Source organism: Chaetodon auriga, chromosome 3 (assembly GCF_051107435.1).
Source record: "Chaetodon auriga isolate fChaAug3 chromosome 3, fChaAug3.hap1, whole genome shotgun sequence".
Classification (NCBI taxonomy): domain Eukaryota; kingdom Metazoa; phylum Chordata; class Actinopteri; order Chaetodontiformes; family Chaetodontidae; genus Chaetodon; species Chaetodon auriga.
This window is the reverse complement of record NC_135076.1, coordinates 9,016,157-9,032,151: the sequence shown is the minus strand read 5'-3', so window position 1 is coordinate 9,032,151 and position 15,995 is coordinate 9,016,157. Positions and strand designations below refer to the sequence as shown.

Genomic DNA, 15,995 nt, shown 5'->3' with positions numbered 1-15,995 from the left:
TGAGCCTTGAAACAGAGGAGTAAACAGACTGGCAGGGGAGATAACCTGGGAGTACGGCTCAGTATCGACCGAGCCATAATCTTTTTTAGTTAAAAGGTCCTATCTCATTGTGAGTAGGGGCAAATTAACAGAAAAGACCAGGATATCATAATATTATAAGTAAAATAGGAGTAGTACCCGTGAACCTTCTGAAATAAACTCAGATGCCTGCTCTAAAACTCATTTAATAATAGTTGGAGACTTCCGACAGAAATAAATGTATAAAAAAAAACTGAGGTTGCAAACATTGAGACGTGAGAAGAGGACCGTTTTTTTGTTTTGTTTGTGCTTATGTATCTGCTTTGGTATTTGTAATATTGCGTGTCATTAGGTCTCAAATTTCAGCTGTCAAATCAATGACTGTGACTGTTAAGAAATCAGACATGAGAACTACTAAAACTCTTGGAATTTTACTTCTTGTGTGTATACTTTGTATATGTCCATACTACGAGGTGGACTCGTCATATTGAGACATTAGCAGATTGTTGAGGACTTCACGGTGCACAAGGCCATAGAGGACGATGTTCAGATAGGTGTGCAAAAGTGGTGAAGCTCTCTTTGCTTTAATATATGTGTTTGTGGCTGCAGCTACTGTCAGGTTTATATTGTTTGTCCATCTCTGTGTTAGAAGAAGAAGAAGAATCAGAGGGACAATCCCCTTTATTCGTCACACAGATACATGCCCATATCATGCCCACACACGCCCATGCACTGGTGAAATTTAACTTCCGCCTTTAACCCATCCTGGTTGTCCTTCCTCCGCGGCAGACCAGGAGCGGTGGGCTGCCATCCAACCGGCGCCCGGGGACCTAGTTCCTTTGTCACCATTGGTCAGGTGCATGTTTTTAGTGGGGGTATATTTTATGGAGGTGAACACGGGGAGAACATGCAAACTCCACACAGAAAGGCCTTTTTTCCTCAAGCAGCAGGCACCGAAGGCATGGTGGAGGACACGCCCCCGGTGCCCGCAGCGAGAATCGAACCCGGGACCTTCTTGCTGTGAGGCGACAGTGTTGCCACCGTGCCACCGTGTTGTCTGCTTTTGTGGTATTTTATTTTGCTGTGTAAGTGGCTGTTATTTCATTTCTGAATCCTTGATTGTGAACGACTGAGTCTTTCCATGATGCCCCTTTCATACCCAATCATGATAATATCACCTGTTACCACTGAACCTGTTTACCTGTGGAATGTTCCAAACAGGTGTTTTTGGAGCATTCCGCAACTTTACCAGTCTGTTGTTGCTCCTGTCCCAAAATGTGAAATGTGTTGCTGCATCAAATTCAGAATAAGTATTTATTTACAAAAATCAATGAAGCTGATGAGAAAAAACATGAAATATATTGTGTTGATAGTGTTTTAAATTGAGAATATGTTAAAAAGCAAAACAGCACAATGTATTTTATTTGTGTTTTACACAGCATCCCAACTTCTTTGGAATTGGGGTTTCAATTTATCATTGGTAATGTAAAATCATACAATGTCTGATAGATATAGTCAAAGCAATAACTAGATAAAGAACTACAAAGATGGAGAAAAGGATGCGAGAGATGTCAATCACAGTCGTGATTGTTTGAAAGAGCATGATAGATGTGGGGAAATGAATGACATATTTGTATTTGATGGTTCTAAGCTGTGGAAAAAAACAAGCTGGTGGGAGGACGTGTGGAGAAGATGAAGGGGAGGAGAGAGATGATGGACAATAGGAATGATGAAATGTGGAAGAGATAAATATCTCATCTCATGAAAAGGTGAATCAGAGGGCTGCTAGACGTCAGCAGCTCTCTGTTCAGATCCACAGTCACTATCTCTGATGATGGAGTCAGTGGAAGCAGCTGATCTCTGTATGCCTCCACTCAACGCCTCCTGCAGGTCAATGTCTGTTACTCCTGAGGCCATGTTCATCAAAACACTGCTGTCCTGTATCACTCTGCTCACTGTGACACTCAACTTGTTGGTCATCATCTCCATCTCCCACTTCAGGCACAGACACTGTTCTTGAAATATAACGGCTAATAATGTGTATGAGTTTAATTCATGGATGGAAACTTTATTTTATACTGTTACATACGAACAGGATGACTCTTTCTCTGAGTCATCGTCTATACAGCTGTATTATTAAAAGTCTAAGACCAGCCAGAAATCTCAGTACTTTCACTTGTAAATGAAAATGTTATTCTCATTGTGTTTTTGTGTTTAAATGTTTCACAATGACAGCAATATAATGAAAATCTACATAATAATATCCAAACTACAGTAGTAATTTGATAATAAAATGTGTATCTCAGTGATATTATAGAGCTTTATGTGGCACGTAGGCTATGTAGAGTTTGGTTTTCACACTGTTGTGTCGATAAAAAGTAAAATTCCATGTTTTGTCTGTATTCTCACAACGATTGCTGTCCTCTAAACTCATTTGCACTGAATGTGAGGCACTAATCATAATCTCCCCCTCCAGGCAGCTCCAGACCCCCACCAATCTCATCCTCCTCTCCCTGGCTGTGTCTGACTTGCTGATGGGCCTTACAGTGATGCCATATGCAATCATTCTGCTGCAGTCCTGCTGGTTTCAGCATAAAATCTCATGTGCTCTTATGTTCCTGTCTTGCTTCATCCTCACCTCTGCCTCTGTTGGGAACATGGTGCTCATATCAATGGACCGCTATGTGGCTATTTGTTACCCTCTGCGTTATTCTTCCATGGTAACACCAAGCAGAGTTCAAATCTGTGTGTCTCTGTGTTGGACCTGTTCTGTTATCTACAATGTTATAATACTGAAAGATTATTTGTCACAAATAGATTTGTCTAATTCCTGCTACCAAGAATGTGAAGTGATCATAAACTACATTTCAGGGGCAGTAGACTTGCTTCTCACCTTTTTCGGCCCTGTTACTGTGATCATAGTTCTCTATGTGAGAGTGTTTGTGGTGGCTGTGTCACAGGCACGTGTCATGAGGTCTCAAATTTCAGCTGTCAAATCAATTACTGTGACTGTTAAGAAATCAGAGCTGAGAGCTGCTAGAACTCTTGGTATTATCCTTCTTGTGTTTATACTTTGTCTGTGTCCATACTACATCCCTTCTCTAACAGGACAGGACACCACAGGTGGTCTCGATTCATCAGCTCAATGTTGGCTGTTCTATTGTAACTCCAGTTTTAATCCTCTGATCTATGCCTTTTTCTACCCCTGGTTCAGAAAAGCAGTTAAACTCATTGTCAGCCTTCAGATACTGCAGCCAGGTTCCCGAGAGGCCAAGATCATGTTGAGATAAGAAATATAATGTACAGAACCTGACCAAAAACACGACAAAATAAGGGAGAAATACATTCAGGATGTAAACACTATACTCTGAAACAACAGGGAAGATGGAGTTATAACAATCTTGATTTGGAAAAGTTATTGAAAATTCTGTTGTGTAGGAATAGTCTTGTATTGGATTGATTGATCATGTGGCATAATTTGTTTAAAAAGCCAAACAGAGTTGATGCCAAAATTGAATTAATTAAGGCCTATGTTCACAATAATTATTATCTGTACTGCTGTGTTCTATCCAGAGTGCACAAAACCCAGACAGAAGGCATGATTTGAAACAGAAGTAATCGCTCTTATCCACAGGCTTGCTGTTGCTGTGACATAAAAGACCAATTGATTATTTTCATAGCGTGAACTAAGAGTGACAATGTCAAAAAATAAATTGTCATGTTGAATTGATAATTTGTGCTTTGTTTTTCTTTCCAGTCACATGCAGGACTTTATATCAATGTGTCCTTGAATAACACATTTAGCACACTCTTAATTTTTCACCAGATTTTTTTATTCTTTCTTTTCAGGGATTGTTAACAAAGATCTGTCAGTGTTTACAAAATGATTGGTGACATATTACATCATAAAGAGAAAAAACTGTATGGTTTTATAAATATCAATAAGTTCTTTGTATGTCCAGAGGCAGCACCCCTCTTCCACAGAGTCAACAGATTGCACCACCATGTTCTACAGTAGCCCAGAACAGACAAAAGGCCTTTTACATTTTTGACATTCTCAGCAGCCACTGTAGGAGAGGGTGAGGTGAGAGGAATTCAGTTGTTTTCAATCTGCAACCTAACAACTAGATTGCCACTAAATCACATTTTCTTTGCACATACTGTGTGCTCACCTCAAAGTCCCTCAAGATCATTCAAATGTAGAGAACAATTTTTTCAGGTATTATGTTAGTCTATGATTTTTTTCGCAATGATTGGGGTGCTAGTTATTGAAGTTTCAGATATCATGAAGAGTTGCTTGATGTACTGTACGGATGTTGTGAAATATACGATATGGTGGAGAAAGTTCATAGTATTGACCATCAATTTGACTGTTTTATGTGAATTTGCATACATTTTCAGCTACATTTAATGTTTATTTTCACTATTGATTAATCTTTGTTTATTTTCAGATTAAGACACTAATCATTTAGTTTTTGACATGTCAAGAAGAAACTGAAAAATGTCCATCCCATGATCTGTTGGTCAGACAGTCCAAAGATATTTCTGACATTACATCAGAGTACGGACTCATTCAGTGTTTCTCAAGCACGCTCGCTGGCATTTTAAGCTGAGCTGACCTCTCATGACTCTAGTCAATAGTGGTATTTTATGTAATCAGCTGTAGTTGATGGTCAGATAATAGCTGGATAGATTCTAAATGCAGGTAGCTAATGTGAGCAACATTTCACCAGCTGACATAGATGTTCATTGGGCCTGCATTTAACTCAAATTAATTGCAGTTATTGCCGTTAGTTTAGTTTATCTTTGGATATTAGATTTGTTGTTAAAGTTAGCAACAGGCCTTGTTCAGACTGTCGCCGCAAATTTGTTTTTGGCAGGGTTAGGGTTTGGCATATCCAGATCCAGAAAAGTACTTACTGAGCAGTTGAACAGATGAAAGAAAATGGCAGTCAGTATGAGACTGTATATACTGTGACAATTTACTGATTGGCTACAAGTTGTAATTTCTCATTGCATGTTTTTTTCTTTTTTGTAGACCCTGCTACACTCTATCCAAACACACAACTGATGAATTAATGACTGAAAAATTAATGAATCAGTGGAGGAAAGTTCAGTGAGGTGAAAGTTGACAGAGCAGGTCTTGATGAAGCCTTTGTAATGGCCATCAGAATATATTTTGCTTTCGACACTGCATACCCAAAACACTGACCTCAGCTCTCAAAGTCTGTTTAAAGAGCAGTAGACATAAATTGTAACAATTTACACTGGAGCGTCGTGCTCTATCCAAAGTGCAAATTGTAGTATTTCTACAGTGTTGCCCATAAAGTTAGAGTTGGAGACTTTGTTTTCAGACACAATCCTCTGTTTATTCCTATTTAAATGCATCAGTAATCACTTTTGACCAGGTGCAATGATTACATTATATGTCCAAATTACCCAGGTGAAATGAATTCATGCATAACATTTGTTTGGCACTATAAAAGACATTTGTTGTGTTTTCCGTTCCCTCTCTAAAGCCTGCATGCAATAGGTCTACATTTTCAGAACTGTCTGAAATAATTTTCAATCAGATTTGACGCAGAACTTTCCTAGGCTATGCCTTGTCCGACGCCACTAGCAATACACCAGAGAGTGCTTGCACTCCAACAGGACAGACACGAACAAGCCAGTATTGCTGCCCCGACACACTGCAGCAAAGAAGAGTGCACTGGCAACAACAGACCGGTAAAAGACCTCAAGCATCTTGCTGCACACGTTGAATGATCTGAGCCTCCTCAGGAAATAGAGTCTGCTCATCCCCTTCTTGTAAACAGCGTTGATGTTAGTTTTCCAATTCAGTCTGTTGTCGAGGTGCACTCTGAGGTATTTGTAATCCTCCACCACTGCGACAATTTCCCCCAGGATACATAGTGGTTGTGTGGTTGTCCTGTTCCTTCTGAAATCAATAACCATCTCCTTGGTCTTGGCCACATTAAGCAGCAGGTGATTTCTACCCGACGATTCCACAAAATCGTCCACCACTGCTCTGTATTCCCCCTCCCTTCCATCCATTATACACCCCACCAACATTGAGTCATCCGAAAACTTCTGTAGGTGGCACGATGAAGAGTTGTACTGAAAGTCTGAGGTGTACTAGGTGACTCCCATCACTTGCGGTTTCTCACCCGGGAGCAGCGGCTGAATGATATTAACTGCACTAGAGAAATCAAAGAAAGTGATCCTCACAATCCAGGTGGGAGTGAGCACACTGCAGCAGGTGTATGATGGTGTCGTCCACACCTAGATGGGGTTGGTAGGCAAACTGTAGAGGATTCAGTGATGATTTCACCTGCGTTTGGAGGTGGACCAGGATCAGCCTCTCCAGCACCTTCATCATGAGCAATGTAAGGGCAACGGGTCAGTAGTCTGTGTGGCCAGATGGAGATTTCTTCTTTGGAACAGGAACCACGCAGGACGTCTTCCACAGCGCAGGGACTCTCTGCAGGCAAAAAACAAGGAAGTGCACCCAATATGCAGACTGACAAAAAAGGCAGGACAGAAGCAGTTCAGAGAATTTATTCTATCCAACTGAGTTACAAAAATCCCAAAACAAGAAAGCAGATCCAGGGAAACACAACAATACCTCAGAAACAGGGAAACCAGGGACAAGACTAGGAATACTCACAGGAAATCTCAAGGAACAAGGAAAGCCACACATAAGGGGATGATGCGACCAAGACTAAGGGAAACACACTGACTTAAACAGAAAAGGGAGGAGCCTAATCAGACACAGGTGGACACAGTCAAACAATCAAAAGGGCAGAAAAACACAGGAAGTAATGTAAACCTTGACACACAAGGGATGGCTGAAAATTAGACAGGAAATAACAAAACACTGGAAGTCCAGATCCTAACATTCAGAGCTGAACCACAAGCTCTAGCCAGCTTCTCAGCTCTCTGCTTTCACATGTGAAATATTTTGATGCTAAATTAAAGCTGTGGCAAGTGCAGCTGGGTGAGGGTAACATTGTGGATTTTCCTGCTATGACAACTGACTATACTGGTGAGTGTGCAAAAATCCTTCAGTCATTTTCCGAGTGGTTTCAGGACTTGAAAAGTAAACAAAAAGAACTGAACATATTGCTCTGCTGTATAATGTGGAACCAGCTGAAGTGTCTGACAACCTACAACATGAAATCATTGAGCTGCAAAGCAACAACCTACTGCTGAGAGCAGCTCTTTTCAAAACCAACTATTGCAAGGACTCCATTCCACTCAACACTGATTGAACCAAAGGCCAGAAAACCAGCTGCAGGTATCATCATCATCACTATCATCTGACATCAGACACCTTGCCAAAGAGAAGCAGTTCCAGCTGATGCAGAGGTTGGTGTGATATGTGTTCAGTAATCTAGTATGGCCCTTGAAGGATGCTACAAAAATTGAAATGGCCCTTGGTACGAAAAAGGTTCGCCATCCCTGCTTTTAATGGTTGAATTTTGGCTCAAGTTTCTCATAGCATCTTTAGTAAGTCACTGGTCTTGTTTTGCAACCACAGAGAAGTAACTCAGCTAATATGATTTCACCTCAAATGCACCTCTAGCGCTGTGTCATCCCTGATTGAAGCAACATAACCCCCATATCGACTGGTTTGCTTTGAAAATCGGTTGGAATTCATTTTGCTCTTCCTCCTACTTTGCTTTGCTTTCTACCGAGGTTACTGTCGCTCCTCCAAGTCCAGAGCACCCCAATTTGTCCACCAGCTGAGTGCCATTCTTTCGGTGAAGTTTTCAGAAAAGGTTTATCAAGAATTAATGGACACTATGGAGCTAATCAAAATCTAATATTCATCCAGAGCATGGTGTGTGTACATGGATACACATAGGCATGTGCACACACACACACAACTGAGCCTTTCCATGATACCCCTTTCATACCCAATCATTATACTATCATTTGTTAACAATGAACCTGGAATGTTGTAAACAGGTGTGTTTCAAGCATTCCACAACTTTCCCAGTCCTTTCTTGCTCCTGTACCAACGTGTGTGAAATGTATTGCTTTTATCAAATTTAGAATAAGCATGTTTTTTCAAAAATCAATGAAACCAGTGTTGTAAAACATAAATAGATTACTTTGTATTGTTTTCAATTGAGTGTCTGTCACATTCTGGTTTATGTATATTTTACAGTAAGTGAATGATGTAATTGAAGTGTTGGTGATTTGGAGCTGGGGAAAAACAAGCTGATCAGAGAATGTGTGTGGAGAACATGAAGAGGAGGAGAGAGAGGAAGGGCAAAAAAGATAAATATCTCATCTGGTGAACAAGGGAATCAGAGGGCTGCTAGACCTCAGCAGCTCTCTGTTCAGATCCACAGTCACTATCTCTGATGATGGAGTCAGTGGAAGCAGCTGATCTCTGTATGCCTCCACTCAACACCTCCTGCAGGTCGAGGCCTGTTACTCCCAAGGCCATGTTCATCAAAACACTGCTGTCCTGTATCGCTCTGCTCACTGTGACACTCAACTTGTTGGTCATCATCTCCATCTCCCACTTCAGGCACAGACACTTTTCTTGAAATATAACAGCTGATAGTATGTATTAGTTTAATTCATTAATGGAAGCTTTGTTCATTTTATGCTAACAAAACCGACTCTATCTCTCAGACCTCACTATTTACAAGGTTTTTGACTGTGTTTTTAAAAAGCTACGACAAGTCAGAGATCTCCAAACATTTATGTGAAAATGAAAATGTCAGTTTCATTGTTTTTCTCTGTATAAATGTGTCACAATAGCAGTAATAATGTTGACAATCTACTTCATAATGCCACCACACCACAGCAGTGACTAGTTCGGGTTGAGTAATTTTACGAGCTTTATGTGGCATGTAGCCTATGTAATGTTCAGTTTTCACATTGCTGTGTCTATAAAAGTACAAATTCACTTTCCATGTTTTGTCTGTATTCTCACAATGATTGCTGTCCTCTAAACTCATTTGCACTGAATATGAAGCACTAATCACAATTTCCCCCTCCAGGCAGCTCCAGACCCCCACCAATCTCATCCTCCTCTCCCTGGCTGTGTCTGACTTGCTGGTGGGCCTTACAGTGATGCCACCGTCAATTGGCATGCTGCAGCCCTGTCGCTCTCTGGGTAAAATCTCATGTGTTCTTTTGTACCCATTAGGCTTCCTACTCACATCTGCCTCTGTTGGCAACATGGTGCTCATATCAATGGACCGCTATGTGGCTATTTGTTATCCTCTGCGTTATTCTTCCACGGTAACACCAAGCAGAGTTCAAATCTGTGTGTCTCTGTGTTGGATCTGTTCTGTTATCTACAACACTATAATACTGAAAGATTACTTGTCACAGATCATTTTGTCTAATTCCTGCTACCAAGAATGTAAAGTTATTATAAACTACATTTCAGGGGCAGTAGACTTGCTTCTCACCTTTTTCGGCCCTGTTACTGTGATCATAGTTCTCTACGTGAGAGTGTTTGTGGTGGCTGTGTCACAGGCACGTGTCATGAGGTCTCAAATATCAGCTGTCAAAACAAATACTGTAACTGTTAAGAAATCAGAAATGAGAGCTGCTAGAACTCTTGGTATTATCCTTCTTGTGTTTATACTTTGTCTGTGTCCATACTACATCCCTTCTCTAACAGGACAGGACACTACACCTGGTGAAGGTTTATCAGCTCAACTTTGGCTGTTCTATTGTAACTCCAGTTTTAATCCTCTGATCTATGCCTTTTTCTACCCCTGGTTTAGAAAAGCAGTTAAACTCATTGTCAGCCTTCAGATACTGCAGCCAGGCTCCCGAGAGGCCAAGATCATGTTGAGATAAGCAATGTAATGTATGGAAAAAGACTAGACACAGGACAGTAAAAGAAACATTCAGGATGTAAACCACTGTACTTTGAAACAACCATTGTCAGGGAAGATGGAGTTATATAACAGTCTTGGTTTGGAGAAGCTATTGAATATTCAGTTTCCCACAGCATACTTCAAAACTGAACCATTTTCCACAATGAATGAGGTGCAGGAGTCGTCTTAATGATGTATAGAAAGAAAGAAAAAACTACATTGTGTGGCATAAATTAACTGAATAGCCAAATAGAGTTCACCCCAATTAATTTAATTGGGGCCTATGTTAACAATGTAAGCTACTGAGGTATTCTTTGGCATTGAACACAAAAAATTCCTTATAGATCCTGACACATTGTTGTTTCCGTATGTAGTTAAAGGATGGGTTTTCTACACAGTTTTCTATGATGCTGTGTTCTATCCAGACCCAGACAGAAGGTATGATTTGAAACACAAGTATTAATCTTTATCCACAAAGTTGTTGTCAGAACAAACAAAATTTCTACATTATTCTATGTGGTGAAATCAAATATGATGCTGAAAAACACTGTTGTGAAATTGCTGTTGTAATATTAAAGACTAAATGAATATTTTCACCATGTGACTGTAGGGTGAAATTACAAAGCTGAAAAAAAAGTCATCTCGGTGTAATAATTTATGCTTTGATTTTTCCTCTTTGACACTCACAGGGCTCTAAATCAAAGTGCCTTCATTCATTCATTCATTCATCTTCTATATCCGCCTATCCCTTTTGGGGTTGCGGGGGGCTGGAGCCTATCCCAGCTGTCAATGGGCGAGAGGCAGGATATACTCTGAACCAGTCGCCAGCCGCCAACATAGACAGACAAACAACCATTCACACAATTTAGAGTCACCAATTAGCCTAATGAGCATGTTTTTGGTCTGTGGGAGGAAGCCGGAGTGCCCGGAGAGAACCCACACATGCACGGGAAGAACATGCAAACTTCACACAGAAAGGCCCTGCCCAACCCAGGGATCGAACCAGCGACCTTCTTGCTGTGAGGCACGCGCACTGACCTGCTGCGCCACTGTGCCACCCAAAGTGCCTTCATATACTGCATTATTAAATAGATACATTAAATATATAAAACAATGCACTTTATTAACTCCAAGCACAAAGAACATCCCAGTACCTGAAGAGCTCATTGCAAAATAAAACAGAAGAGTATAAGTACTTTTGAGACGTGTTCATAGTGTTCGATTGTTTTACTGTTTTATTGTAATTTCATGAGCTGGGATATAGTACAACCTCAATTATTGGAGTTGCATTTGTCTGCACTGCATAAAAACTGAAAAATTTCATTGATGGTTTTCTGTCTAATAAATGGCACTGGGTCTTTTTTCTATATTTGTGCATGGTATTAAACAATGCTTGAAATATATTTTTGGATACTTTACATGTTGGTAGACTCTGACCTTTTCAACCTCAGTCAGGAGCAATAAAGATTCTATACGTATAAAATTTATAAAGTTGAACATTTTATCCATGATGACTTCTTTTTGCTTGCAGTCGACAGATGTTGAGTTGCAATCAATTAATTGTCAAAGGACAGAAAAACAGGCAACCATTTTTATAATAGATTATTTACTTTGTAGATTTTTCCAGAAAAACCGTTGAATATTTGATTGTTTCAGGTTCATAAATGTAAATCTTTGCTGATTTTATTTTAATGGACCAGTGTTTAACATGTACAGGGATCTTTGGCAGAATTTTGCAGAAATGTTTCCATGTTCCTTCAGTAGCGGGAGTTTCATGTCCACCATTGCTTCTCCTAGTCACTTGGAAAAGGAAAGCTTACGTGAAGGGCATTCCATTGGTTGCAATCTGCAACCTCACAGCTAGATGCCACTACATCCTACACCCTAGTCCATTAAAGCAGTGTTTCCCAACCACTGTGCCGCGGCACATAAGTGTGCCGTGGGAAATCATCAAGTGTGCCATGGAAGATTATCCAATTTCACCTGATTGGTGCTCTAAGGCTTAGCACACCAATCAGGTGAAATCTTTCTTCAATTCCTGCAAGAATATCAGCTTTGTGTTCAACTAAACAGAACCAGGTTTCACATTAAGTAAGCAAATTGAGACTAGATTTTCATTATACTTCAATAAATATACTTTTTGTGACATTTTTTGTTTGGTGGTGTACCTTGTGATTTTTCTAATGTAAAATATGTGCCGTGGCTCAAAAAGGTTGGGAAACACTGCTTTAAAGTATAGTAAGATGAGAGTCTTTATGGACAAAAATAATTAATTGTTGAAAATAATTGTCAGATTAATTTATGATGAAAAGGATCATTAGTTGTTGCTCTAGATAAACGCAGGTACCCACGTCACATAACATAGAGGGGTGTTTCAATGATAATTTGGAGGGGGGCTGCACTCGCTCAGTTTCCAGAGTTCCCCAGGGTGAAAGGTGTCAGGCAGGTCTTGGCTGACTGCCACTGTGTTGTCCATGTGGTCTTTAACTCCAAGCCCCAGAAGAACTTCTCGTGCATCCAAGGGGAGCTTAGGGAAGTGGAATTCAAGTGAGCCATTTTCAGATTCTTTATTGTTGAGACTACTAGGAGTTGTGGTCAGAGGGTCGTTGGTGCCTGTCAATCTAAGAACCTGCTGGTGGACACAGGTGATGAAAGAGGCTGGCAGGCTGAGGAAGGAAGCCTTTTGGGCTTGGTTTGCCCAGAGGTTGCTGAAGCAGCTGACAAGTACCGGGATGCTAGGATGGCTAGGGCAAAAGCAAAAGTCCTTGTTTGGGGGGAGTTCAGGAAGGCTACCCAGCTAACAGAAAATCAATAACATTCCTGGATTGTTCCTTACAGGTTTCTATTTGGTAACTTTCCCATGACATTCTTAGAATCTTGTTCAAATGTTTATGGTCAATGTAACATTCCAAAAACATTCCTTTTGTGGTTGTTGTTGTTGTGGTTGGTGTTGTGGTTTCACTAGCACTGCTCTTCAGCATTGTTTGCATGTGGGCTTGCTTGTATCCTTTGCCTTTCCTTGTGCACTTGTCTCCTGTAGTTTTCTTTGTCAGCCAAAACAGTGAAGGGCTGAATCTGAGCACTGACCCCCTGCAACCAGCTGTTACAACAACACATATGCACAAATAATCAGATAACTGCTCTTTAAATGTACAATAATATTTATTTACTTCAGCAATACTGATCAACAATCATTAATCCCTCAAACAATAAACCTTGATTGCCCAACTACAACAACAACACAAAACTATATATACAAGTAACTACCCTAATGAGCATAAAGGCAGCAAGCAAGCGTGTTGCATCACACATAAACCTGGCTGCAAACTCAGCTTAGAGTCCACCAGCTGTGGTCTGCTCTTTTAACTGACGACGGCAAGATTTAGGAAGGTTTAACGGCAGGTTGGTCATCATAGGCAGCAGAGGAAAACAGCTGAGTTGACATAGTTGAAAGAGTGCAGGACTTAGAAGTTATCCTTCTCTTTCTTGAAGAAAATGGTTGATCCGTGTCTTCCTTCTGCCGGTAAAATAAGATCAGCGTATACAGAAAACAGCTGATCTTTCTGAGGATCCAAATGTTTTAGCGAGGTAAAAATACCAAATTTTGATTAGGAACTGTTCGCCTCCTGTAGATGGGGTGGGGACCACTAATTATTATATCCTTGATGACATCATGTGATTCCCTTTAGTCTTGGTGGGTAAATCAGTGGGAAGCCAGGATTTGAATACAAGTCAAATCTGGCACTTAGGTGTGACTTGCAAGGCATAACAGGATTTGGCAGTTTTCCTTTGTTCTGACATTGTTATCAGGCCTTGGTGCATGTAGGCTTTTATTCAGGCTTCTGGCTTTACATGAAGGCCTTTGCTCATCCAGGTGGTGAGGTCCCAACATTCTCTCCTTTGGTCTGAGGAGTGGGATGCTAGCCACAGCCCAAGAGCTGAACAATTCATGTGGGTGATGGTAACCTGAGCGTTGCACGGTCCACATCCAACAGTTCTTTTTCTCAGGTGATTGTACACTAAAGAAAACATACTTTTGGATTTTATATTCCATTCGTACTGTATTCTGCCAATCGTTCCCCCTAAATCTTAAACACTGGTCCTTTAAAATAAAGCAAAACTTTACATGCATGAAACTGAAACTATCAAGTTTTCAACAGTTTTCCTTGAAAATTAATTAAGCAAATAATGAAGCTTTGGAAGACGATGAAGAGGAAAAATTTTCAGAATATGATAATCACAATTCTGCCAATTCAGTCAGGCAGTTTGAAGGAGAGAATGAGGCTGATCATCAGCCATCTCAAAAAACAGGGCCGTCAACAGCCAGCCACAGGTCCAACCCCTCAGCTGCCTGCTACACGACCAGCCTGTCAGTAGCCAGCCACAGGCTTGTTCAACAATAGACAGCAAGTGGAGAAATATGGATGCCAAAAATGGTGACATTGAATGGTCTTCTTGCCCAAGGAATGAGACTCGGCCCCTCATGTTGCTGTATTGGCTGCCATGAATAGGCTATGTGTGGGGCTGATGTGTTGTGTAGACCAGTATTTCCCAAGCTTTTTGAGCCACGGCACATTTTTTACTTTAGAAAAATCACAAGGCACACCACCAAACAAAAATGTCCCAAAAAGTATATTTATTGAAATATGAAAATCTGGTCTCAATTTACTCAATTTACTTACTCAGTGTCAAACCTGAGCCTGTTTAGTTGATCACAAAGCTGATATTCTTGCAGGAATTGAAGAAAGACACACAGGTAGAATCCACTTGATTGGTGCTCTAAGCCTTACAGCACCAATCAGGTGAAATTGGATAATCTTCCACAGCACACCTGATGATTTCTTACGGCACACTTATGTGCCACGGGACAGTCGTTGGGAAACAGTGGTGTAGACTGACATGGATACTGTGTTCAGTGGGGCATATGTTGTGTAGAGTGACATTAGCGTTCAATTTCTAATTAAGTTCAAAGTAATAAACATCAATAGTTTCATTCATTTGTATTTGTTCAAGAAACCTATTTTTGTAGCATTCATATATTGATTATATTGATTTTTCTTTTTTAGTAGATTTTATAATAAAAAAATAACAGCGCTTTTATTTTTCAGTGTGATCTAACACAGCTAAATGGCAAATATTAACCATGTATGCTGTCTAGTTTGCTTATAATTGGGATAAAGTAAATATCTGTTCAGTAGTATTTCGTACATTTTTCATAAATATGTGGTGGGTCCACCAGGCTGCAAAGATTAACCGGGGAACAAAAATATGAACACCACAGGAGGGGTAATACAATTCAGTACATCTGAAATTACGAAACACCATGAACAAAAGTACATTATATTCATCTGTTTTGTTTTGTAATAATCTCAGCAGGTATCTGTATGTATTTGTGCTTGGAGTTGAGAAATTGTATTGTTTTATCAGTCATTATTTGACACTTGGGGGCACTTTGATATAGAGCCCCGGAGGTGTCAGGGAAGAAAAAAACAAAGCACAAATTATTCACCCTTTTTTCTGCACTGTGCCTGTGCTGCACTGTCACCCTATAGTCACATGGCCTTTCATGTTACAACAATTTCACAGCAGTCCTCTTCAGCATCATTCGAAATAGAATAGAAATTTCAAAATTTTGTTTGTTCTGACAACAAGCTTGTGGGCTACTATTTCTTTTCCAAATCATGCCTTCTCTCTGGATTTTGTGCACTCTGGATATAACACAGTATCACAGTTCAAAAACTGTCCGAAAAAGTCCTTTAATTATATCCTGAAACAGTACTGTGTCATGGTTTATAAGGACTTTTTGTGTGCAATGCCAAAGAACACATCAGTAACTGATACTGTTACAATCGACTTCAAATAATTGAGCTCTGGCATTCACTCTATTTGGCCAATCAATCAATTTATGCCAAATAATGTTTTTCTTTCCATCGATCCAATATTAAGACTACTTCTGCACTTCATTCATTGATAATTAATAGCTTTTCCAAATCAAGACTGTTATAACTCAATTTTCTCTCACAAAGGATATTTCAAAGCATAGTGGTTTACATCCAGAATATTGTGTTGTGTCAGTTTATCCACAGTATATTGCTTATCACAGCATCATCTTGGCCACATGGG

At 40.1% G+C, this 15,995-nt stretch overlaps 2 protein-coding genes across 2 annotated transcripts; both read left to right on the top strand.

The window, feature by feature from the left end:
• The first annotated feature begins 1,852 nt into the window (after positions 1–1,852).
• Positions 1,853–3,308, top strand: LOC143317969 (trace amine-associated receptor 13c-like). The gene is made up of 2 exons (XM_076725800.1): positions 1,853–2,019; positions 2,495–3,308. Exons 1-2 carry the CDS (start codon positions 1,853–1,855, stop codon positions 3,306–3,308), a joined length of 981 nt encoding a protein of 326 aa, XP_076581915.1.
• Positions 3,309–8,393: 5,085 nt separating this feature from the next.
• On the top strand, positions 8,394–9,852 carry LOC143317968 (trace amine-associated receptor 13c-like). Its single transcript, XM_076725799.1, has 2 exons — positions 8,394–8,560; positions 9,039–9,852. Exons 1-2 carry the CDS (start codon positions 8,394–8,396, stop codon positions 9,850–9,852), a joined length of 981 nt encoding a protein of 326 aa, XP_076581914.1.
• Positions 9,853–15,995: the final 6,143 nt, after the last annotated feature.

Bases quoted from the DNA above. Each gene is read 5' to 3' on its own strand.
- LOC143317969 (XM_076725800.1), top strand. From the start codon at position 1,853: ATGGAGTCAGTGGAAGCAGCTGATCTCTGTATGCCTCCACTCAACGCC. The intron at 2,020-2,494 runs GCACAGACACTG...CTCCCCCTCCAG, and splicing joins ATCTCCATCTCCCACTTCAG to GCAGCTCCAGACCCCCACCA.
- LOC143317968 (XM_076725799.1), top strand. From the start codon at position 8,394: ATGGAGTCAGTGGAAGCAGCTGATCTCTGTATGCCTCCACTCAACACC. The intron at 8,561-9,038 runs GCACAGACACTT...TTCCCCCTCCAG, and splicing joins ATCTCCATCTCCCACTTCAG to GCAGCTCCAGACCCCCACCA.